Raw genomic sequence first — 27,154 nt, forward strand, 5'->3', positions numbered from 1 at the left:
CTGAGTGAGCTGTGGATTCAATCCATCTTGTGTATCATCAACAGAACTGTTTACCGCATTCCAGTCAGTTACACCTGTGCAACCTCACTGAAGACAAGGTGTTGCTGAGGGCACGATTTGACCTATAGAACCTTTATTAATTACTGGTGATGATACACCAGATGGAAAGAACTCAGCTTGACTCTCAGAGACTATGCTGAATTTGCAGAGCTGGCACGTTGACAGAAAAAAAAGCAAACAAAAGAATCCCCATCTTTTTACTTGTAAACTGAGCACATTTGATAAGCAGATGAAAATAAACATCGAAACCTGCAATGCCAATTGTACAGACTCATTTTTAAGAGCAGACCCACACCTTCCCAAAGACCCAAACCTTCCCAAAGGCCTAATCCCCAGCCTTAGCCCATGTTCACAAGTCTTAACTGGTGAATGACTGGGGAGGGTATTTAATGTTAGCCCCACCTAATTCATTTTTAATGTCATCATTACGTCATGCTACTGTTTACTTTCTAAAAAATATCCTAGAAAAATCCATTTTTATTACTTTAATTGAATGGTTGTTTCACCAATTTGAGCAGAAATAATTTGTTTTACATGTAATAAGAGAAACATGTTAAAAAACATTCAAAACATTTAAAAGCCTCAAATGTTAGTGTAGACTCTTTTCTTTGCTGAGCTACAGAGAAAGGGTCTTGTCAGACTCTTTGACAGCTCCACTACCGCTAACATATTTAATAGAATGCGCATGTTCAGCTTAGTGAAGTCATCAAGATCCCATGCCAACTGGAGAACAGTCAGTCAGAAGAAGCTTCCAGATCAGTGTGTGAAAAGAAGATCTCCAATGACCTGGGCTGTGAGCAATGTGGTTTTGATGGATGTCCTGCCCTGCTATTTTGTGACCTGCTGCCTTGCTTCTGTCAATGCCTAAGATGGCTCTCAGCCTATCCCAATAGCAATTGTGAAGAAATGGGAGCTCCTTCTTCCTTGAGGTCTGGTCTATACTACCCGCCTGAATCGGCGGGTAGAAATCGACCTCTCGGGGATCGATTTATCGCGTCCCGTCAGGACGCGACAATCGATCCCCGAATCGGCACTCTAACTCCACCAGCGGAGGTGGTAGTAAGCGCCGCCGACAAAAAGCCGCAGAGGTCGATTTTGCCGCCGTCCTCACAACGGGGTAAGTCAGCTGTGATACGTCGAATTCAGCTACGCTATTCACGTAGCTGAATTTGCGTATCTTAAATCGACTCCCCCCTGTAGTGTAGATGTACCCACAGACAGTGACAAGTAGATTTTGGATTTTGTTTTGGATATTTTTATTTTTATTTTCCCACAACATACTCCAACTTAATAGCCATAGCATGTTAAATTTTATGTTCTTTTCTTTATGAGTTCAATAGGTTATCAATGTTTTAATTAAATTATTTATCATTTTTATCAATCACAGAGGGTTTGCTCCACGGCTAAGACAACAGCTAGTCAAGATATTAGTTGAACCCATCAGAGTTATACAATCTACACCTTGATTATATTAGCATCACGTGTTCCCACACAGTATGTGAACACACTCAAAAGCTGCTCACCATCTTATTGCTATGCACAACCAAGACGAAAATCATGGAATGCATAAACTGGAAGTAATACAGGCTGAAATTTACAACAGCCCCACATATCCATTGAACAGAAGGGGAGCCAAGATGGAACTATGTGGAACCTTGCATGAACGAATCCTCAGGGACAAGGAACAAGAGCCCAAAATCAATTTCTGGGAATGCTCAAATAAGAAGGGAATCAAGCCACCCATGAGCTACCCCCATCAACTCCAGCCTCATACATAAGAGTCAACAGCACCAACTGATCAACAGCATTAAAAGTAACCAATGGATTTAACAATATCAATATGTAAACCCAATTTTCATCTATCACCAGTCCAGTATCAGCTAGCATAGTATTAAACTAATATTTTAATTGATTTTAGAAATGGGGCATTACGATTTAAATACTTCATTGCATAATTAACTGTTCAGATTAGTACATGCTTAAATGTAATTAGAAATACTTAACATTGACAGAAGACTATATGCACAAATTAATATTGTTCTACCTTTTCGGTGAAGGATGCTCGTCTCCTCCATGACTTGAATCGATGCCAGATCCGTGAACTACTTCATAGTGCTTGAAAAGTTCTTCAGCAGATCCATGAGATTTCATACACATAGGACAAATAAAGCCCTATTATAGAGGAAAGAAAATTCAACAGTAGTTTTTGCCTTTTCCCATCCTTTTCATCCTAATCAAGAGATTCATTGGGACCATTTAACAGGAAAAATAAAATGTAGGAGAGTAGTTACCTTAAAAAATACCACTTATCTAATTATCTGACATTATGGAAAGTAGAGAAGACTAGAAAGCATAAAAAACACACCCCATTTCGTTATGTAGTGCAGTTCTCCAGTAAAATTGTACCTATTGCTAAATTTCACTCCCAGAACTAGTACACAGAGTTGTTATAAATTTAAGAAATGTAGCATCACAAAGGACTGTCACTTTTTTAAATGTTTGAGGAAAGGCAGTGTTAAAAAGGCACTTTCACAAAGTTTTTATTAAAAAAGAGTTCTGTTCCTTTCAAAGATTTTCCTAGGATGGAGAACCACACTCATAGTAATCAGACAACAAAAAAATTGCAGAGAAGAGCCAGCCAGAAACTCCAGCAAGCAGGGGCAGAAGCAGCCAAAGCTGGGGCTGCTGCACTGGGGGAAAAGGGTAAAATGGGGCTCAGCTGAGCCCATCCCTCCCCCCAGTAACCCTCTGGACACACAATTGTACAGGAGAGACACTCCCCACACACACACACACACACCTCTTGGAGGCACTAGGACCCAGATGTAGCCTCCCCACCTCCCTCTTATGCGGGCTTGGGAGAAAACCGCAGAGAAGAGTCAGCCAGAAACCCCAGCCAGTAGAAGCAGAAGCAGCCAACGCAGAGACCTTGGGACATTCAGAGAACTTTCCACAATTTTGACTTGACTTTCTCTGCCCTGTGCTGATTGATTGTTTGCTGTAATCCTCCCCTCCCACACAGTCTCAGCTCTTCACTTCAGCTCACTGTCCCTCCTACACTCTTCACCCCTCCCCTGTCCCCCTCACCCTCCTTCCCCTCCGTTCCCTTTTCTCTCCAGTTAGCTGATCCTCATGTAAGTAAATCTCCCTTCCGAAAAAAAATATCATGGAACTAACATGCAGTTTGCTGTCATCACACTGTTCAGTCTGCTTGTGTATTACGCTCTTTCCCCCAACTTGCATCTATCTTGTCTATTTAGACTGTAAGCTCTTTGAGACAGGGACCATCTACTATTCTATGTTTGTACAGCATAATGGGCCCCCAGTTGGTTGGACCTTAGGCGCTACCAGAACAGACAGACACCTGTTTGAGTCTACAATACTAATATTAGGGAAAAATGTCTTTTGATCTTGCAAAAGTGAGCAAACTAACTAAGTCAGTGATGGATAACTACCTCATGAAAATCAGATCTGTTTGGTCTAAAGAATTTGACATCATTCGTTTACATTCTAGAAGATTCACTGTAAATTCACGCAGTATTGCTCTTTTTGGATTGCCTCCCTCCCTCCGGCTTGTCTACACTCAAGTTAAATGATTGCCATGATGTGCCCTGTAACAAACATTAGTGATCTATCCAGACCAGCCTTCAGCAGACAAGTTAAAATACCTCAATTTAACTGACAATCAATTAACTCCACATAAAAAAACACCAAGCTACACAATTCGCTGGTGGGCCACCAGATCATTTGTTTACATTTGCACAGCCGCCCGCAGCTCCCATTGGCTGGGAAGGGCAAACCGCAGCCACTACGAGCTGCGAGCGGCCATGCAAATGTAAACAAATGGTTGGGCAGCCTGCCAGCAGATTACCCTGTCAGGCCACATGCAGCCCGCATGCAACTGCCAGGTTGCCCACCACTGCCATAGAGTGAAAATTTTGTGAAGTTCCCATTCGTGGTCGAGTGTAAAGTGTCTACTGAGGAAGTCGGAGTGCACATTCAGCTCTCATGGAAAGTAAGTGGGTGATAGTGTGATGTGATTGTTGATGTACCAATTCCAGTGGTTGATTGTTTCCGCACACAGGGAGGCCGATCCCGCTCCCCCTTGCTTATTGAGGTAGAAGACAGGCGTAGAGTTGTCTGACATTATAAGGACACAGTGAGAGTGGATGAATGGGAGAAAGTATTCTCACACCCTCCGTACTGCTCATAGTTACAGGATATTGACGTGCATCTGGATTTTCAAGATACACTAGCCCAGGGGTTCTCAAACTGGGGGTCGGGACCCCTCAGGGGGTTGCAAGGTTATTACATGGGGGGTCGCGACTGGTCAGCCTCCATCCTAAACCCTGCTTTTCTTCCAGCATTTATAATGGTGTTAAATATATAAAAATGTGTTTTTTAATTTATAAGGGGGTGTCGCACTCAGAGGCTTGCTATGTGAAAGGAGTCACCAGTACAAACGTTTGAGAATCACTGCACTAGCCCCTCGAGCTGTGTGGCTGTTCATATAGGCTCCCCAAACTAGCAGGGATGCGTCCATAATTATAGTTTTCTCTGGAGAGGAGAGGAGAAAAGGGACCCCCACATATACATAATGGGGATTTGTCCACCATAGGAGGGAGGACAGTAGATTGGTCGGGACTGTCACCACAAGGTTCATGGAATGGCGGCTTAGGGAGTATCAGGACTGTAGCCAAGCTTGCAGGCACTGAAGGTGGAGTCTTGCGAATGGGGTGATGTAAGTGCACAAAGCCATGTAGCCAAGTAGGGAAAGATATGTTTTGACCAGTACCTGAGTGTTGCTTGCGATGAGACCTAGGAAATCATTGCTGATGGTCTGGAATCAGTCTGTGGGCAGGTACACCCTTGGAGTGACAGAGTTCAAGACTGCCCTGATAAAGTCTAGAGATTGGGGAGGGATCAGATTTTTCTGTGTTTATGCTGATTCCCAGTGAAGAAAGGAGGTGGAGCATCATAGAGGTCGATGCATAGGCTTCCTGGTGAGATTTGGCAGCAAGGAGCCAATTGACATGGTATGGAAAGACAAGGAAGTCTGACATAAGCCACTATGTCTGAAAATACATTGACAAAGACTCTGGGGGTGGGACGGGCTGCTGCGTCGAAGGGCAGTACTCTATACTGAAAATAGTCGGCGCCTGGCTTAAATCCAAGAAAGTGTCTGTATGTGGGGTGAATATCTATGTGCCACCAGACTCCTTGTCATTTTTGTGGATACAGACTAACACGGCTACCCCTCTGATACTATCTATGTGAAAGTAAGTGTCCTTCCTATTGAGAGCCGTGAATCACAGGGTGATGGAATTATTGCTGCCAATATGACCGTGTAAAATCTGAATTGCGAATGAAGCAGTTGAGATGGCAATTGTTTTGTAGCATTAAGCCAAAGCTGAGGACACTAATGGTTCCGACCCAGAGCATACAGCAGTGAGAAGGAACTGGAGGCAGTCAGTCCGCCCTTCCCTTTATCACCCCAGTCAGAGGCACAAGATGAACCAGGACAGATGCATGGACCAATGGACACTACTTTCAAACTCTCCAGCTCCGTAACGCATAGTGTGCATGCATAATCCAGAGTGGAATACAGTAGGGACCATCATTCGAAGAAGAAATGATGGATACTCTCTGATATTATGTCCTGTAGACTAAACAGACAGAGGTGCCAAAACCCCTATTTAAAGGGGAAAGAAAATATGATGGCAGATGCCCTGTCCAGAAAGGAAGGGTCTGACCTGCCTCTGGGTCAGTCAGTGATTAACCTTCCTGCAGCTCTGTAGGAGGGGGAAGTCTGACGCTAAGAGCATCAGAGTGCCAGAAGGCAAGGAGCTCACTGCTATCAGGTAATGAGTTTAAGCTGGCCTGACCAACTCAGTGTACCCTAACTCACTGTAGTTACTGTCTGTATCAAAAAGGTGTCATGTAATGCAGAGGTTCTCAAACTGGGGGTCAGGACCCCTCTGGGGGTCGTGAGGATATTATATGGGGGGGTCGCAAGCTTTCAGCCTCCACCCCAAACCCTGCTTTGCCTCCAGCATTTATAGTGGTATTCAATATATTTAAAAGTGTTTTTAATTTATAAGGGAGGTCGCACTCAGATACTTGCTAAGTGAAAGGGGTCACCAGTACAAAAGTTTGAGAACCACTGATGTAACATGACATTGGAAAACAAATAATTCTCTGATCATTAATATTCTTGTGTGATGCATGTGCATGCCATGTATTAAGAATTATGGATATATGCTGGAATGACGACTAAAAAGTATTTAAGCCAGGCATGTTGGGGAAGTTGGTAAATAGGTCTGCCCTAGACAAAGGAATGTGTATTTGCTTCTCTGACCAGTCCCGTCATCAGGCAGACACAATGAAGGTCTCATTTACATACTAGGTAAACAAAGCCATGCGGGGGGGGGGGGGGGGGGGAACAGCTTCCAGCAGGGAAGAGAAACTTTACTTGGGCTATAAAGACCAGGGTCTGAACCTCAGGTGATAAGTAATTTAATCAATTGAGGGTATACAATATACTGTATATGCAGTTTATCAAGTGAGGTGTTTTATGAAAGCCTATAACACACTGGTGATCAATATCATTGTGAACTGTATGTATTAACACTACATAAGGAATTATGGATACTTATTTATATTATGCTTTACAGTCTGTGACCAAAACAAAGAGGAAAAAGATCTCTCCCAGAGAGAATCATCACAGCTATCTACTTGTATCCAAGAAACTGAGCAAGATGTGATGAAAAACAATGGAAGGTCTGTTTACATAAAAATCAGCAGGAGGGTGGGAACAAGGGAAGAACAGCATGAGGTCATCCTGCCTCCTAAAACCAGGTCATTGAATTTAGGATGATATAAACAAGACCAGACACCATTTTGGCATCCATCACTAGATGAACACATGGGGCCAGAACTCGTGTAAGCTGAGAAAGATCGGTCCTTCAACCAAGGAGGGTTGAAGTCTCTGGGCCTGAATACAAGTGAGAAACCTACTTAGGCAAAGATCTTTCCACAGGAAGACAAGGGAAGGCAGCAGCTTGTACTTCTGTGGAAGATCCTGACTGAGGGAAAATCAGCCATGGCTGGGAAGAAGGAAGATTGGTGAGAGAAACCATCTTCGACAAAGTCTGTACCTTGGTAGATCAAGTTTTAGCCCTTTAGATGCATGTTTTCACTTTTATTTGCTTGTAATCATCTTTACTTTTATTTCTTTTACTTGGCATCACTTAACCTATGTCATATGGTTAATAAATTTGTTTTATTTTTACTATATACCAACTCAGTGCTGTGTTTGAAGGAAAGGGGGTATCTACCCCAGTTAAGTTAATAAGATGTAATGCACTTTTGTCTCCATGAAGAAGCAACAAACCTTATTTCTCTGAATGGTCCAGGACTGAACATTTCAGGGCACACTGTTTTGGGGAGATTCGGGATTCGGAGTGTGTTGGGGTCACCTTGCTGACTGTAACCCAGGCTGGTGGAAGCCAGAGCGGAGCCGCAGACAGGCTGCTGGGGTAAGAGCTGCTGAACCAGAGCTGTCCAGCACACAGACACTCGCGGTGTGACCTGCATGCTTGTAAGTTGGCTGTGAGTGTCCCAGGCTGAGAACTACAGCAGCAGGGCATTTCAGGCACCCAAAATACCTCAATTTAACTGACAACCAATTAACTCACTGTAAAAAATAACAGTGTAGACAAGCCCTCTGTGTGTTTGGAAAGGGTTGGACTCTATTCTGGCTCTTTATCCTTTTTATATTTTCACTCTGGGCCTGATTCTCATTTACACTAAAGTACCTTTACACTACTCTAGCGGCAAGAAGAGGCCCTAAAGTGGAAGAAAGTGTAATTTATACCCACTTTAAAGTCCTTTTACAATGTCAGACAAAGGCCTATTTGCATTGCTCTAAGTGAGATTAAAGCCTTCTGTCTTTTTTGTTCTCTATTCACATATGCTATATTTAAAAATCATGTTACCCTTCAGTGCCTTGCACTGTCATGAGCTCACTTTGTATTTCTGTAACATTAAGATAGCAAGCTTCACTATGAAATTATAATTCCCCTTGAAAGCTTTGTCATTCTGTGTATAATTTGTACTCTTTTGCAGCAAAATCAGCAATTACATACCATATAATGACAAGATTACATAATTAGCTTTGCCTTTAATACTTAGTTTATGAGCTAAACTGCATATAGTGTACTAAATATTCTCAGCTTTACCTGGTAACGTCAAATATAATCACCTAAGTAGCATATACAGTATGTATATCATGTTTAAGATGGCATTTACCCTGGAACAACACAGCTGTTACATGGTTATTTCTGATTTGTAAAATAAACACTTAAATCTGATTTAATCTGACGGAATTGACTAGTCTATTTATTTACTTAGTGAATTAGGGTATTTATAAAAGATTAGGTGGGAACTTTTAAAAAATTTATTAAACTCCAAATAAACAAACACCTTACTTTTACTATCATATTAAGTTCCCAAAACAAAGCCCACCAGATTGTGGATTCAGTAGTTGTGCTAAATGAGACTTCAGATGAACAACTTTCCCCTTTTGTGATTATCCTCCCAAAAGCAAACATTTACACCAGGAATCAGCATCCTTTGGCACACGGCCCATCAGGGAAATCCGCTGGCAGGCTGGGATGGTTTGTTTGCATCCAGCATCTGCAGGTTCGGCCGATCACAGCTCCCACTGGCCATGGTTTGCCGTTCCAGGCCAATGGGGGCTGCAGGAATCGGCGTGGGCGATTGGCCAAACCTGCAGGTAAACAAACCGTCCCAGCCCGCCAGTGGATCTCCCTGATGGGCCGCGTGCCAAAGGTTGCTGATCCCTGATTTACACTAAACTAGCATACTTATTTGCCAGGAAAACTTGATTTTAAAAATCAATTTTAACCATTGTTTGTAATTATTTTCTCAAAGAAAAGTTGGTTCTCATTTGATGGTAACCATTAAAACATGTTGATATGCAACTAAATGTAGTCTTTACTTTACATTTGGTCCAGGTTTTTATTGTTTGTTTTTTCGGGGGGCTAACTAGAAGGATATACTTTTATTTGAGCAATTATACTGCTTACGTTACATTTATTCAGATTCTTAAATTTTACATATGTTAAAAATAGTGAATGGTACATTTCTTATTTACTAGATGATGAATTTTTTATTTGCAATTTGTATCAAGCTCTATTTGGATGGAAATTAAATTAAAATGCACAAAACCAGCATTTTAATTTTTTAATTATCATTACATCGAACTATCTTAAATGTGGTGAAATACATAAGAAAAATGTATCAAAGCATGTTTTGCATTTAAAACAAACTGTCTTACTAAAGAAAGGAAGTATTAACTGTAGCTAGTGAACTGGTTGTTTCTGGTTACTATGTGCTTCAAGATTTCAGATGTAACAGAACCCATCCTCTCAATTTTTAGTCACAGACTGGAAAAAGGAAAACAAGATTTCTTGCTTTTTCAGCTCCAGATTTGTTTCTTGACTTTGAATGAACTAGTCATTGAACTGAAATGAAGAAAATATTCTCTCTGCACCTGCAGAAAAGGTTACTGCTGTCAAAAGCTGGTTTAGCACTTCAACAAATTTTACTTCAAGGTACTTAGCTAGTGACTTCCACCAGTTCAGTGGTTTAACTTTCTTTAAAACTCAGTAGCAAGCATGTACTGCTTAATACTAGTTTTAATATTTTAATAGCTAAATTTAAACCTTAACATAAGTGTCCATTTCAAATGTTATATTTTAAATAGATTTTTTGAAAGTAAACCCTGTTTAATCTAAATTTAAAAATCTGATTTTTTTTTAAATCATTGACTTTTATCCACCCTGTTATTTGCTTTCTAAACTATTCCAAATTCCCAGCATTCATCTCCATGACTCTAGTACATTCAGCAGTTCAGTTCAGATTTTTTTTAAGTGAGCAAGCACTTATATATACAAGTTGTATGTATCTAATCTTCAAGCTGCCATGAAAGGTGCATCTAAAGTTGATATATTCGCTACCTACCTTACTAACAATACTTTTATTCATCTAATGCATTATAATTAGTAGATTATAGAATGTACTATTCATTGCAGAGTGGAAGAATGAGAAATTCTGGGATGCTCTCACTGTGACACTGACAACAGACTTGATGTCGCTATCAGAAGCAAAGGTTTTATTCTTTTTTCACTCAGCATAGACACAGGGCCAGCTCCAGGCACCAGCTCAGCAAGCAGGTGCTTGGGGCGGCCAACGGAGAGGGGCGGCACGTCCGGCTCTTCGGCGGCAATTCAGCAGCAGGTCCCTCACTCCCTCTCGGAGCAAAGGGCCTGCCGCCAAAGAATTAAGCGGCGACGGTAGAGCAGATCACGATCGCGGCTTTTGTTTTGTTTTGTTTTTTGTTTTTTGCTGCTTGGGGCTGCAAAAACCCTGGATCCGGCCCTGCATAGACAGCAAGCAAATGTACTGTAACAGCATCACATTTTGGGGGTGGGGTAAAATTTAGATGGAAGGCATAAGGAGGATTTAGCTGTGCACCTCCCATTGTGCAGTTAAATCCTCCACTTGCATACGTGGGCATCTATAACAATTGTCGGCCTCCTTTAGAACAGTACCTTCAAAATAGGTCACAAAAAAGAGAAAAATGACTTGCACTTGGTGCTGCATGTACACAGAAATCAATTATTAATCCAGTTGAGATGGGTTGTAAGTCAGTCAATTATCACAGCAAGTGGATCAACTACATGTCCTGCAGAACTGCTCAATGCCTTCCCTCACAGAAACATGTATCACCTAGTTAGATGAGAGGTATTTAAGTGCTGACCACAATATAAATGCAGTTTAATTAATTGGATTTTTATTATATACATGTCTCATAGTGCATGACACAAAAGCTAAAACAAACATATTCACGACCAAAAGTTACTTCTCAGATATATAGACCCAGGGCAAGATTTCAAAGTGGGATAGCGCCATTGAAGGCAGAATTAACATTTGTTTAACAGCCTGCCCCATAAGGCTTAAAATCAGCAAATACTATTTAAAAAAAAAAAAAAGAGGAGCAGCAGCAGCAGCTCCCAAACTGACACTTTGATTAGTAACTTGCAGAGGCTGAAGACTTCATGGGGACTATGCCAATTTACGCCATCTGAAAATCTGGTTTCCTTTTCAGAGAGCTTTTCTAACAAACCCTTTTCATAAAGGGGTTTTAGTTCAACTGTGAAAACTCAACCTCTAATCGAGTTACTGGACAAAATGTCAGCTTGGGAGCTATTTTTAAAAAATATAACATGAAATATTTTTTGCCAATTTAAAGCTGTAAGTGGGGGCAAGAAAGATAAGGGTCTGAGACACTTATATCTAGACTATGATGTTTATGTAACAGAAGCTATGCCTACACGGCAATGTAAGCATCATAACTATAAAGGGAAGGGTAACAGCTGTCCTGTGTACAATACTATAAAACCCCTCCTGGCCAGAGACTCCAAAATCCTTTTCCCTGTAAAGGGTTAAGAAGCTCAGGTAACCTGGCTGGCATCTGACCTAAAGGACCAATAAGGGGACAAGATACTTTCAAATCTTGGGGGGGGGGGGGGGAAGGCTTTTGTTTGTGTTCTTTGTTTGGGAGTGTGTTCGTTCTCGGGACTGAGAGGGACCAGACATCAGTCCAGGTTCTCCACATCTTTCTAAACAAGTCTCTCCTATTTCAAACTTGTAAGTAAATAGCCAGGCAAGGCGTGTTAGTTTTCCTTTGTTTTCTCAACTTGTAAATGTACCTTTTACTAGAGTGTTTATCTTTGTTTGCTGTACTTTGAACCTGAGACTAGAGGGGAGTCCTCTGAGCTCTTTAAGTTTGATTACCCTGTAAGGTTAATTTCCATACTGATTTTACAGAGATGATTTTTACCTTTTCCTTTAATTAAAAGCCTTCTTTTTAAGAACCTGATTGACCCATGTCAAGAAACCTTGGGCTTGAGCATCTACGTTGCGTTTTAACCCTAGGTTGAAAATTTTCTGGCGCCTGTTCAAACCTAGGACTCTGGCACCCACACTGCAGTGCACAGACCCGAGTCAAAGTAACCATATACCAGAGATCCTAGCGCCCCCCCCTCCCCCAGTGTCGACACTCTAGCCCTAGGAACATGATGCACTGTGGGAAAACTCTACTGCCCATCCTGTTTCCTAACTGTGGTGGTGCTAGTGATGGGACTTGTGACCCTATGGAGCACGAGTGCATAAAGTGCATAATTAGCTCCTTTGATGGCTGTCTCAATAGAATGACTGCAGTTTGAGAAGGCTTTATACACCTCTACCCCGATATAACACGAATTCGGATATAACGCGGTAAAGCAGCGCTCCAGGGGGGCGGGGCTGCGCGCTCCGGCGGATCAAAGTAAGTTCAATATAACGCGGTTTCACTTATAATGCAGTAAGATTTTTTGGCTCCCGAGGACAGCGTTATTTCGGGGTAGAGGTGTACTGAACTATCATCTAATCTGAATATTGAGCTCTCCGGCTCCAGGCTGAGTCACATGAGCAGGAAAAGGTTCAGAGAAGGGTAACTATAATGATTAGGGGTTTGGAATGGGTCCCATATGAGGAGAGATTAAAGAGGCTAGGACTTTTCAGCTTGGAAAAGAGGAGACTAATGGGGGATAGGATAGAGGTATATAAAATCATGAGTGATCTGGAAAAAGTGAATGAGGAAAAGTTATTTACTTGTTCCCCTAATATAAGAACTAGGGGCCATCAAATGAAATTAATGGGCAATAGGTTTAAAACAAATAAAAGGAAGTTCTTCACACAGCGCACAGTCAACTGTGGAACTCCTTGCCTGAGGAGGTTGTGAAGGCTAGGACTATAACAGGGTTTAAAAGAGAACTGGATAAATTCATGGAGGTTAAGTCCATTAATGGCTATTAGCCAGGATGGGTAAGGAATGGTGTCCCTAGCCTCTGTTTGTCAGAGAGTGGTGATGGAGAGCAGGAGAGAGATCACTTGATCATTACCTGTTAGGTTCACTCCCTCTGGGGCACCTGGCATTGGCCACTGTCAGTAGACAGGATACTGGGCTGGATGGACCCTTGGTCTGACCCAGTACAGCCATTCTTATGTTCTTATGTAAAATGTCTGTGTGCACCAGTTATGAAGGTAAATAGGGCATCAGTCTCCAGGGCAGTCAAACTACCAAAATGAAACTTTTCAATTCTTAATTTTTAAAATGGGATGCTCAATGAATGTGTTTTATGTTTTATTTATTTGTCTGTTTTGACGTTTGACATAAAATGTAGGTTTCAGAAGAAAGGCGCACTCACACCCCAGCCTGGCTGCTGCCGGCTGCAGAGCAATGAAGTGCATCCGCAGAGGTTGGGGTGCAGGGTGCTCCAGCACCCCCTGGGGATCCCTTATTCCCATCTCTGCTGCACACCGGGAGACAGGGAGAAGGGATCCCCAGGAGGCTGCATGGAAGTTTGGGGGCTGGCTCCCATTCGCTGCCATCACAGTGCACACTGCCCTAGCTCCTCTGCACAAGCAGCCCCGGGGAGGGCTGGGGGCCTGGAAGCAAGGGCCAGAGAGCAGAGCAGGGACCAAGGGGCTGCCCTGCAGGGAGGGGCAGCAGCCCTGCCAGGGGAGGGATGACCCCCAACATCCTGGCAGCCTGGAGCCACCTCCTGCCTATCAGCTTTGCTCCTGCTCCAGGTAAGCTCCATGCAGCAGTGAGAAGAAGCCAGAGCCACTGCCATGGGAGGAGGAAGGGGGAGCATGCTCAGCCAGACAATAATGGTGCTTCCAGAATGCTGCGCTGGCTGCCTGCAACACTGCTCCTCTGCCGCCAGGAACTGCGGAATACAGTCAGAGGACTTACAGGACCTGAGTCAAGCTGTGGCCGCATGTACACAGGCAATCAATAGGGCTCAGACCCTAGATGCCAGCTTAACACAGGCTTGGCGACGGTGGATTTGATTTAAATCAAATTGATTTAAATCATGATTTAAAAACTAGTCAGGAAGACTCAATTTAATCATGTATTTCTACATAAAAATGCATTCTTGTTATAACCTTAATACATATTCTTCACAACTCGGAGACAGAGGAGATAGACAAGACCCAAACTGGGTCTCTTTTACGGCCTGCTGCCATTATAGGTTTTCCCTTCTAGTGAGAGAATGGTATGGTAGATCTCAAATCAATGAAGGCTACACTCAGAAAGACCTCAAGACTTCTGGAATATGCTGCTCACAGTTTCACTTTTGTTTCTACTGCCTGTCCCTCCCTTCTCACATTTATCTCCAGACTTCTTCTCCTTGTCCAGATCTATTCCACCCCCAACAATCTTCTATTCAATGAACTTTTTGAAACTTTGCACTTTTAGAGAGAGGTAAGGGATTGACTCGGTATACAGAAATTTGCAGAGGGACAACAGGGTTGAGGTCTGTTTTTCTCACCTCTATATATTATTTGGTTATTGATTTTAAAACATTTTTGCTGTTAACAAAACATTATCTCTGGAGACACAAACCCACAGTTTGAGAACTACAAAACTAAGCATCTCTGATGGTATCTTCTAGACTGAGCACTGACTCCCATTGTATAGCTAGAAAGATTAGCCTAAATAATCTGTACAGTAGCCCCTGGAACCCCATAAGATTGGGTCCCTAATCCAGGAATTACTGGAACTCATTTACAAAACTTTTCTTAAACATTACATGAATATATTGTCTCATACTATAGAATTAGAATTTGTAAGACCTATTCCATGATGAGAGATCTTTGAGCTATAATGTATTTTAATTAAAACTATCTTTAGGTAGGTTTTTTCCTCAAAAAGCATTTTATCAAAAAAATCCAATTTAAATTAAAAAATCCAATTTTTTAAAAAAATCATTTATATTTATCCACCCTGGCTTGGCCCCTGCAACCTGCAGGATCCTGTGACCCTGCATTCAAGCCTTCGGTTAGCACATTTGCAATATGAATGCAAGAGGGGCTTGGCGTGAGCCCAGGCTCAAAATTGGGCTTAAATTGTTGCATAGACATACTGGGGTCTGATTTTCATTAAATTGGCTCTTTTGTATATTTGGGGGGGGGAGAGGGAGAGAGTAACCACGTGGTATCTCTTGCAATACCTATAATATTCCTTCTGAAACACATTTACCACTGGGGAAATACATTTAAAAATGTATGCAATATTTTAACTGCCAAAAGACAACCGAGGCAATCTGAAATAGATTTAACATTTTTCATCCCATGATTACACAGCAGACAAAGATTCCATTTACCATTAGGTATGCAATGGTATGGCATGGCAACTCCTAAAAACTCCTGTAATTGACATTTCTACAGAGTCTGGGACTTGCTCTTTAGGCAGAGGGAAAGGAATCCTAAAGAAACTGAGTAGAGGAGGGTGCCATTAATGCCTAAACGTCACCAAACATTGTGGTCTCCAGGGAAACAGTTCAGGCTACCTTATCAGCTTTGGAAGAGAAGTCTTCCAACAAGATCTATATCAGAACATCCTTCCTACATTTATAGCCAATTTTTTCAAAGAGTTAAAATTCAGCCTTGGTTACCTAGTTAAATTTCCAGGTGTCCTGTCATCCTCTTGCAACTAATACAGAAGCCATTTGAAGTAACTAAAATGTCAAATTCGTTTTAGGGTAGCATTAATATTCTCATGCATCATTGCAGCAATGGAGTATTCTTTGGGAAGTAAGCCAGTACACTAAAAGCGGAACTGGGCAGAAACACTCCTTGCGATCAATTACAATACATATATTTTTAATTGTACCAATATAACTTGCAATGGTTACAAAAACTTCACCATCCCACACACGTATACAGACCCACAAACAGTTCCAGTGTACAGACTGAAATAAACATTGTATAAAACCAATGAGTATTACTGGCAGAATGCTATTATAGAAGCCTCCTAATCTCTAACCATTCCAAAGAACTATTTTAATGTTGATCTAGACACAGTTTACATAGCACAGAAGATCATTCACAGGACGGAATAGCTTCTGCGTCTCTGCTACTTTTTCTGCTCACATCTGGCTTTGGAGGGAAGGGGGAATGATGTAGATAATGCTTTCAGTCTTTATAGAGAATCATCTCCTTGACTTTATACTGGAATTTCATAGCCACTTGCCACTCATCCCAGGCCAGACCTACAGTGAAGTTTTCAATGTGGCCTTATCTTTTCAGGGACAACCTCTTCCCCACTCAGACTCTGTCTACACTGGCAATTGAACAACAAAACCTTTGTCTTTCAGAGGTGTTAAAAAAAACCCACCCCAAAAGACAAAAATGTTGCAGACAAACGCCGGTGTGAACAGTGCTTTGTCAGCAGGAGCGCTCTCCTGCTGACAAAGCTAACCCGGCTCGTTGGGGATGGAAGTTTTCTGTCAGCAGGAGAGCCGACAAATATTGGCTATTTTGCGCGACTTTTAGCAGCACAGCTGTAGCAACACAGGCGTGTTGCTAAAGCTGTGTACTGTAGTCATAGTCTACGTCCCTTCTCAAGAGTTTCAGGGATATAATAGTAGGGTTTTTGCAGGATGGAATTCAGGTGCACTGGTATGGTATATGGAGCACTAGAGACAGGTGCTGCTCCAACATCTTAGTTCAAAAATCACTCCAATTAGTCTCCCATTTTCATCAACACCATATTTTAAAACAAAAGTAGTTTCTATTCTCTATCCCCTCTGATATTACACTAATAAATATAACTGAAGTGGTTTATTTTTTTAATATGCTGTACAATTTGGTATTGGTTACCCCAGCTACACAGAATTTAAGAGCTATGCTAAATTACCAAATTTCAGATTGTAAACAGTACTCTTACTCCCTAATACAAACAGCATTTTTTGCAACAAATCACAATTAGATGTAAAGCAAATTTTTATTAGAACATAAGAACTGCCACACTGGGTCAGACCAATGGTCCATCTAGCCCAGTATCCTGCCTTCCAATAGTGGCCAATGCCAGATACTTCAAAGGGATTGAACAGAACACAGAAATCATCAAGTGATCCATCCCCTGTCATCCAATCCCAGCATCTGGCACTCAGAGGTATAAGGACTCCCAGAACATGGGACTGCATCCCTGACCATTTTGGCTAATAGTCACTGATGGACCTATCCTCCATGAACTTATCCAATTCTTTTTTTAATCCAGTTTTACTTTTGGTCTTCACAACATCCCCGGGCAATAAGTTTCATAGGCTGACTGAGTTGTGTGAAGAAGTACTTCCTTTTGTTTGTTTTAAACCTGCTGCCTATTATTTTCATTGGGTGACCACTGGTTCATGTGTTATGTGAAGGGATAAATAACACTTCCCTATTCATTGTCTCCACACCATTCATGATTTTATAGAACTCTATCATATTCCTCCTCAGTCATCTCTTTTCTAAGATGAACAGTCCCAGCCTTTTTTCCCTCTCTCCTCATATGGAAGCTATTCCATACCCCTAATCATTATTGTTGCACTTCTCTGTACCTTTTCCAATTCCAATATGTCTTTGTGGAGATGGGGCAACCACAATTGAATGCAGTATTCAAGATGTGGGTTTACCATGGATTTCTATAATGCATTGTGATATTTTCTGTCTTATCTATCCCTTTCCTAGTGGTTCCTAACACTGTTAGCTTCTTTGATTGCCGCTGGACCTTGAGCAGATGTTTTCAGAAAACTATCCATGACGACTCCAAGATCTCGGCCTTGAATGGTAACAGCTAATATAGAACCCACCATTTTATATGTATAGTTGGGATGTTTTCAAATGTGCATTACTTTGAAGATATCAACAATTTGTTACCCAGTAATCCTGTTTTGTGAGATCACTATCAGGGCCGTCTCCAGGGTTTTTGCGGCCCCAAGCAACAACAACAACAACAACAAAAAAGTCGCGATCGCGATCTGCGGCACTTCCACCGCGACTCTACTGCCACCACTTCTTCAGCGGCAGGTCCTTCCAGCCGAGAAGGAGTGAGGGACCCGCCGCCGAATTGCCGCTGAAGAGCCGGACGTGCCGCCCTCTTCCATGTGCCGCCCCAAGCACCAGCTTGCTATGCTGTTGCCTGGAGCTGGCCCTGATCCCTATGTAGCTTTTTATCTCCATTTCAGATCATTTATGTTGAGCACTGTTCCCAGTACAGATCCTTAGGGGACCCTGCTATTTACCTCTCTCTACTGTGAAAACTGACCATTTATTCCTACGTTTTGTTTGTATTTTTTAACCAGTTACTGATCCATGAGAGGACCTTCCCTCTTAAGCAAAGTAAGCAGTCATGGGATAAGAGCCTTTGGTGAAGGACCTTGTCAAACACTTTCTGAAAATCCAAGTACACTATCCCAACTGGATCACCCTTGTCCGCATGATTGTTGACAACTTCAAAGAACTCTAATAGATTGGTGAGGCACGATCTCTCTTTACAAAAGCCATGTTGGCTCTTCCCCAACAGATCATATTCATCTATGTATCTGATAATTATATTCTTTTCTACTGTTTCAACCAATATGCCTCGTGCTGAAGTTAGGCTTACTAGACTGTAATTGCCAGAATCACCTCTGGAGCCTTTTTAAAAAAATCAGTGTTCCGTTAACTATCCGCCAGACATCTGGTACAGAGGCTGATTTAAATGATAGGTTACATACCACGGTTAGTAGTTCTGTAATTTCATATTTGAGTTTCTTCAAAACTCTTGGGTGAATACCATCTGCTCCTGGTGACTTATTACTGTTTAATTTATCAATTTGGTCCAAAATCTCCTCTATGGACACCTCAATTTGGGACAGTTCCTCAGATTTGTCACCTAAAAAGATTTGTCAGGTGTGGGAATCTCCCTCAAATCCTCTGCAGTGAAGACCTCTGCAAAGTATTCATTTAACTTCTCTGCAACGGCCTTGTCTTCCTTGAGTTCTGCTTTAGCACCGTGATCATCCAGTGGACCCGCTGATTGACAGGCAGGCTTCCTGCTTCTGATGTATTTTTTTTAATTGCATCCTTCATATCTATTTGTATTCTAAGGAGATGGAGGTGTTCCTGACTTTACTCATTTCTGATAAGAGAAGTTACATAAAAATGACACTTACTCAATACCCTACTTTTATTAAGCAACTCATCCATTTAATTTTTTAACAAAGGTAGTTCCTATTACTTTTTACTTCTGGTAGTCCTGCAAAGTCAATGCAGCTTCAGAAAAAAGGAGATATATTTTTTAAGTGCTTGCCAGAACAGAATCTAACTGTTAACAAAGTTCTTCTTGTAGAGTTTGTATTACTGGTGATAAGGCATGAGCCAGAAATAGCTGAGTTTGAATTTCAAATGCCAGGGTGAGTGTGCAGGGCTTGCCAATTAGAAGAGAGTCATTATTTTACTGGTCAGCGACTCAATATGGAATAATTAACAAAATTCTATGAAATTATTTTTACACAGTTACTTTTCAAAATATAACCACAAATTAAGCAGGAAACCTACTAATTTCTGCATGTAGCTACATTGTTTAAGGTTCAGCTTACTGAAGTTCCAGGCTACTAAATTCAATCACTCAAGATCTGGTTGCTTCAGACATGCCACAGGTAAGCGGTAATTTGCCAAGCATGCCTTAGGGAAGACATCTGTATTTTGACTGAACAGCATGGTAACCAAGACCTCACTTTATTTAACATAATCATCATCGATATGGGAAATAAAGAATAGTTCTCGCAGTAAGGGCAGCCCATCTCCTAATCAAAGACAGCACTTAATTCCAATTGATAATTAGCAGTACCCTAGTTCTTCTCCTGCTGGTCCACGGACCAATTTGGCCATATGTCTTACAAAAATTTGGCCAGCTCACTTCAACAGTAAGCCAGCATACACTCGATCCTTGTAACGAGACCTAGAGTAATCTCAGGGCAATCCCTGGAGTCCCAATTGGTGAGTTTCACTGTCCTGAGACATCACTATCCCCAGATTCCCCAGTCATCAAAACACAGGACAAAGATCACTTCCCCTAATTTAACTGTCATCCAGCTGTAAAGTTTCCTCTGCATGGACTGTCCTGCAAGCATTTAATGTTGCAAAGTACCAATAAATGACAAAATAATTTAAATTACAAAATTTCAATGATAGTATCAACTTCCCAGTGGAGAAATAAAAATGCAAAAACATACCACGTTGTATACTTCACACCACTGAAACAATTGACCTCTTTACACACAGGCAAAAGTGATGCTGGGAGAAGGGAGGCAAAAGGATCCTCCCCTGCACTCCAGCCTCATTTAATAAGTGGCAAACTGCCCATCCCCAAAAGCCAACCTAGCTTAGACTTTCTTAAAGCTCAGAGGGGGTCCAATCAGAGAGCCTGACAAAGCCTGGCTGTTATTTGCTTGTGAATACACACATCTGTTCCATCTTCCCCAGGCAGCCCTGGAAAGAGCATCCTGAAATGGTGACAAGAACAGCTAAGGTGGTTCCCTTGTTTGCAGAGGTCCCGCTGCATGAAACAAGGCTCACTTGGCCACCATGATCTTCCTAGAACATAATGGAATTGGAGAAAAACACATTAGCTAGTCTAATCCCAGGAAAAAGTAATAGTTCACCCTCAATGTCCACTAGTGCCAATATCTGGAGCCAAATGCTATAATTTTCTTGTTGCTCCATGACGTAAATAGGTCCACCTGTATATCAAACCACATGGCCGTCAGATGGCCAAAAATCACATAGTCCCATTTCCATTCTTCCGCAGCAGTTGTTTTTTTCCTGAATGGAAATGATTTTTTTTTTTAAACATTCACCATTTTCCAGAAATCATAGAATCATAGAATATCAGAGTTGGAAGGGACCTCAAGAGGTCATCTAGTCCAACCCCCTGCTCAAAGCAGGACCAATTCCCAGCTAAATCATCCCAGCCAGGGCTTTGTCAAGCCGGGCCTTAAAAACCTCCAAGGAAGGAGACTCCACCACCTCCCTAGGTAACGCATTCCAGTGTTTCACCACCCTCCTAGTGAAATAGTTTTTCCTGATATCCAACCTGGACCTCCCCCACTGCAACTTGAGACCATTGCTCCTTGTTCTGTCATCTGCCACCACTGAGAACAGCCGAGCTCCATCCTCTTTGGAACCCCCCTTCAGGTAGTTGAAGGCTGCTATCAAATCCCCCCTCATTTGTCTCTTCTGGAGACTAAACAATCCCAGTTCCCTCAGCCTCTCCTCATAAGTCATGTGCTCCAGACCCCTAATCATTTTTGTTGCCCTCCGCTGGACTCTCTCCAATTTTTCCACATCCTTCTTGTAGTGTGGGGACCAAAACTGGACACAGTATTCCAGATGAGGCCTCACCAATGTCGAATAAAGGGGAACGATCACGTTCCTCGATCTGCTGGCAATGCCCCTACTTATACAGCCCAAAATGCCGTTAGCCTTCTTGGCAACAAGAGCACACTGTTGACTCATATCCAGCTTCTCGTCCACTGTGACCCCTAGGTCCTTTTCTGCAGAACTGCTACCTAGCCATTCGGTCCCTAGTCTGTAGCAGTGCATGGGATTCTTCCGTCCTAAGTGCAGGACTCTGCACTTGTCCTTGTTGAACCTCATCACAGTTTTTTTGGCCCAATCCTCTAATTTGTCTAGGTCCCTCTGTATCCAATCCCTACCCTCTAGTGTATCTACCACACCTCCTAGTTTAGTGTCATCTGCAAACTTGCTGAGAGTGCAGTCCACACCATCCTCCAGATCATTAATAAAGATATTAAACAAAACCGGCCCCAGGACCGACCTTTGGGGCACTCCGCTTGAAACCGGCTGCCAACTAGACATGGAGCCATTGATCACTACCCGTTGAGCCCGACGATCTAGCCAGCTTTCTATCCACCTTACAGTCCATTCATCCAGCCCATACTTCTTTAACTTGGCGGCAAGAATACTGTGGGAGACCGTATCAAAAGCTTTGCTAAAGTCAAGGAATAACACATCCACTGCTTTCCCCTCATCCACAGAGCCAGTTATCTCATCATAGAAGGCAATTAGGTTAGTCAGGCACGACTTCCCCTTCGTGAATCCATGCTGACTGTTCCTGATCACTTTCCTCTCCTCTAAATGTTTCATAATTGATTCCTTGAGGACCTGCTCCATGATTTTTCCAGGGACTGAGGTGAGGCTGACTGGCCTGTAGTTCCCCGGATCCTCCTTCTTCCCTTTTTTAAAGATGGGCACTACATTAGCCTTTTTCCAGTCATCTGGGACCTCCCCCGATCGCCAGGAGTTTTCAAAAATAATGGCTAATGGCTCTGCAATCTCACCCGCCAACTCCTTTAGCACCCTCGGATGCAGCGCATCCGGCCCCATGGACTTGTGCACGTCCAGTTTTTCTAAATAGTCCCGAACCACTTCTTTCTCCACAGGGGGCTGGTCACCTTCTCCCCAGGCTGTACTGCCCAGTGCAGCAATCTGGGAGCTGACCTTGTGCGTGAAGACAGAGGCAAAAAAATCATTGAGTACATTAGCTTTTTCCACATCCTCGGTCACTAGGTTGCCTCCCTCATTCAGTAAGGGGCCCACACTTTCCTTGATTTTCTTCTTCTTGCTAACATACCTGTAGAAACCCTTCTTGTTACTCTTAACATCTCTTGCTAACTGCAACTCCAAGTGTGATTTGGCCTTCCTGATTTCACTCCTGCATGCCTGAGCAATATTTTTATACTCCTCCCTGGTCATTTGTCCAATCTTCCACTTCTTGTAAGCTTCTTTTTTGCGTTTAAGATCAGCAAGGATTTCACTGTTTAGCCAAGCTGGTCGCCTGCAATATTTACTATTCTTTCTACACATCGGGATGGTTTGTTCCTGCAACCTCAATAAGGATTCTTTAAAATACAGCCAGCTCTCCTGGACCCCTTTGCCCTTCATGTTATTCCCCCAGGGGATCCTGCCCATCTGTTCCCTGAGGGAGTCAAAGTCTGCTTTTCTGAAGTCCAGGGTCCGTATTCTACTGCTCTCCTTTCTTCCTTGTGTCAGGATCCTGAACTCGACCATCTCATGGTCACTGCCTCCCAGGTTCCCATCCACTTTTGCTTCCCCTAAAAAGGGGAGAAAGGGCAGAACCTGGGTAGCTTGGGTGCTTTTCCCCCTGGAGTGGGGGAGAAGAGGAGGGGTTGTACCTTTCTGATAATTTAGACACATGACTAATTGCAACTGATCCTTACAGTTGCACCTGCAACTGATCGTTTCAGTATCTGATGTCCATGAGTATTGAGGAAAAATGACTTGATTTACCAGAAGACTGACCAACATAAAATTAACACCACACTGAAGGATCGAAGAATTATTAAATATACTTCTAAACACAAGAGCTACTTAAACAAAAAGCTTTTACATTTGCTCAGAGAGATATAAAATAATGATTGTGTTCTAAATCTCAGAATTGTTTTATAAGAAATTTTTTATTGTGATTTTGTCAGTGTACTTGAAACTCCTTAGTAAAATTGTTTAAAGGGAAAATTCTGTATGTTTTTTAAAAGTTCTTATTCCCCCATCCCAAATATTATTGAAATATCTCCTCCTAACTAAATTATAACTGTACCTCAAAACCAGACTCCCATTAAAAGTCTGTCTTAAGAGTAAAGTAGATAGTTAAACAGAAATTCTAAAACATTTAACTGTATATATAATTTCCCAAATCTTATACTTACGTTCATTATTGTGACTAATGCAAAAGTAAAGTACATTCACTAATGCAGAAATAATATATTAATTCAGAGATCATGCAAAAACTGTTTTTAAAAATTTGAATGCAAATTTCTGATATTACAGAAATTCCATGAGAGACAGCTGCAAACCAGAAAGAAAACAAAAGAAGGCATCTCAAGAGATACCTTATTGTAAATAGGCATAAAAAGATCAACCCATATTTCCTTACAGCAGGGAATCACAAGAAACAAAGTGAAAGAGGCTGGTACCCAAGCAACCAGAAAGGAAGGACATTTATTTTAAGTAACCCATTACCAAGCCATTCAAACAAAATAAACAAGACCCACAGTAACAGCGGGCAGGTCATGATGCTCCTGTCTTCTTGTCTCTGTCCCAATGTGTTCATTCTGGTAATGTTCAGACAGACCAGTGGCACTTACACACATTTTCATACATAGTGGACAGATGAAGCCCTGTGAAACAGTAACTTTTAGGTATGTAAATTTTTTAAAAAACTAAAAATATAAACAGAAAGAGCACCTTATGTCAAATATGTATTAAAATTCTTAAAAAGCATGCTATTGCCTATTTGCAAGAAACAAAGCTGGTGCTTATTACTTTTCAGTAAGTTTCTTAAGCCAAACAGAATGTTGTTAAGTTAATTAAAAACAAAACATATCTGAGACATTGAACTTTGACAGTAGGCAGTACATTCATTTTGTTAATTGTTTTCATCAGTTTTACTAGGCCTTTGGTACTGCTCCACACTACAAAGGGGCACATTATGCATAATGTATCATGACATAGCCCTAGTATTTTACAATGGCTATGTCTACACTACCACTTATGTCTGTATAACTTATGTCACCCAGGGGTGTGGGGAAAAAAACATATGATGTAGATGGTTTGCAATGTCTCATGTGACTGAATAGTCCAATCCGAGATTTGCATGACCTTTGGCAGCTGTTTCAAATGTACGTTTCTTGGTTGGGAACTGCTTGCTTCCTATGGGCTCTTTTCTCTTCAAGCTGTAGGAGCCAGCTCCTGTCATGGACTTTGATGCCTTGATGGAGACGTTGGCACCACTTGTTACAGTCACTTGCCAAGGTTTTCCATCGGTCAGGATCAATTCCAAATTCCTTCATATTTTGCTTGCATGTGTATTTATAGCGAAGCTTGAGACGCCCTGTTGTTCTTGTTCCATCTGATAGCTCCTCGTATAGCATGTCCTTGGGTATGCATCCATCTTCCAAACTACTCAGATGGCCCAGCCAGCGCAGTCATCTTTGCTTGAGCAGGGCTGTCACACTTGGTAGAACATGGATAACTGATGCTCATCAGGAGAAAAAATTAAATAGTTTCCACCTACGCTGTTTATGCCACATACTCAACACCAAATGGCAAGATAAAGTTACCAGTGTATACATGGGCATTCAAATAGATGCACACAGAATCAAATGTCTTACTAGTTTTAAACCAGGACCATGTAAATGCACAGGTAATGCTGCACAGCAGAAAGACTGTGCTGGGCTACAATACATCTGGCATTATCATTTAACACATGAGGAGGTTACAAAGATGGATATGTATTTCTGGATAAGTGATACACTGGATACTTGATACACTGATCTGATTTTCTCTGTTTAGGGTTTTCACTGCACAGTGTACCTAGCACATGAAGAAAAGAATAGAGAGGATTTACAAAGGTGTTTCTTTCTTAGAGGATTTTAAAAATTCTACATATTCATATCAGATTTACCTTAGGCATAAGATATTCAGACATATTGATTTGAAAACAGCTTCATGACCTCAGCCCTAGTCCTAACCCAAAAAAGCAACTCCAAGACTTGGATCCGTTCAATTAAATTAACGCTTCCTCCTCTTCCAGCCCCCTTCAACCCAATCCTGATATCTATTGAAGACTCGTGGGATCTAAGGCCTTGTCTACACTACAGAGTTTTGTCAACAAAAGTCAGCTTTCATCAACAAAACAATGGAGGTGTACACACAACAATGCTCCTCCCACTGATTTAACTTTCCTGTTACTCAACAAAAATAAAACCACCTCAACAAGAGGCGTAGAGCTTTTTGCGACAAAGTTAGATCAACGCAGTGTCACTGTAGACACTGTGTTTAATTATGTTACTGTAAATGGCCTCCAGGAGGTGTCCCACAATGCCCAGCTGGCCACTGTAGTCAGCAGTTCAAACTCCGCTGCCCTGTAGCCAGGTACACTGGCATCCGCCACTCTCCTTTAAAGGACTGTGATTTTTTGAAATTCCACTTCCTGTTTGCTAGGTATGGACCGTTCACATTGTATCTTCCCAGCTGACCATGGCGGCTCCCTGCAGCAAACATGTTCCCGCTTGGAGTACACCAGAGTTGTTGGACCTGCTGGGTCAGTGGGGAAAAGGAGTCCCAACTCTGCTCCAGCCGTAGGAACTTCGATACCTACAATCAGATTTCTCTTGGCATGTTGGAGAAGGGCCACGAACAGGACATGCATCAGTGCCGTGTGAAGATCAAGGAACTGAGGCAGGCATACCAGCAGGCAAGGGAGGCAAACCATTGTTCTGGAGCTGCGCCAAAGATCTGCCACTTCTACAAGGAGCTGGACGCCATCCTCGGCAGCAATCCCTCCTCCACCAACAAGAGCCCCATGGATACTTCAGGGGGAATTGGAGACAGCGGCCAGCGGACTGAACCCAGAAGACAAAGTGGTGGATGAGGAAGTGGAGTTGGAGCATGAGGTGGGACAGGTGACAGGGTCGTCCTGTAGGCGTGGCAAGCCAGGACCTCTTCTCGAGTCCAGAGGGTTCAAGGCAGTCTCAACACTCCGGCTCTGGCGCACATGATACACAAGAGGGGAGCTCTGGTAAGCATTCATTTTGATTTGATACTACTCAGTTACATGAGATAGCGCTGTCCTTTCTTTCATTTAGTGTACTAGAAGTGGGTAAAGGGATAGAAATGTACAAGAGTAGAAGTATTTGCGTCTGCTTCCCATTCCCCTACAGCTACGCAGTGCAGGCCCTGCAGAAAAGTTCGTTAATTCACACTGAGATTTCACAGGAATCCTCCAGAGAGATCTCTAGGAAATTTTCCTGGAGGTACCTGCCAATCCTCTGCCGAAGATTCCTTGGCAGAAATGCTTTGTTTCTTCCCCCACTGTAGGAAACTCTGTCATGCCAATTGGCAATCACTTGTGCAGGGACCAAACTGACACACAAACAAGCAGCATAGAGACCTGGTCTGAAGCCGCATGCCAGAGATGCACCCTTGCACCCTTGTTTACCCTCAGGAGTGAGATATCGGCTTCAATTACCCCCACCTGTGGAAAATGGTGGCAGAATTTATAATAGTGTCCCTAGTCATTTGCAGTGATCCTCTTAAAAAGCCACGT

General features: G+C 42.3%; 1 protein-coding gene across 3 annotated transcripts in view; it reads right to left on the reverse strand.

The window, feature by feature from the left end:
• EEA1 (early endosome antigen 1) overlaps positions 1-27,154 on the reverse strand; it is a 129,571-nt gene that overhangs the window by 83,984 nt on the left and 18,433 nt on the right. The window contains exons 3-4 of one of the 3 annotated variants that reach the window (XM_054027948.1): positions 24,099-24,224; positions 2,105-2,232 (exon numbers count right to left, since the gene is read on the reverse strand). In XM_054027948.1, the coding sequence (XP_053883923.1) occupies positions 2,105-2,232; positions 24,099-24,224 (254 nt within the window). Of the gene's footprint in view, positions 1-2,104; positions 2,233-24,098; positions 24,225-27,154 lie in introns of those variants that run through there. The other 2 variants (XM_054027953.1, XM_054027961.1) reach the window with 2 other exon arrangements.

This window comes from Malaclemys terrapin, chromosome 1 (genome assembly GCF_027887155.1).
Source record: "Malaclemys terrapin pileata isolate rMalTer1 chromosome 1, rMalTer1.hap1, whole genome shotgun sequence".
NCBI classification, from domain to species: domain Eukaryota; kingdom Metazoa; phylum Chordata; order Testudines; family Emydidae; genus Malaclemys; species Malaclemys terrapin.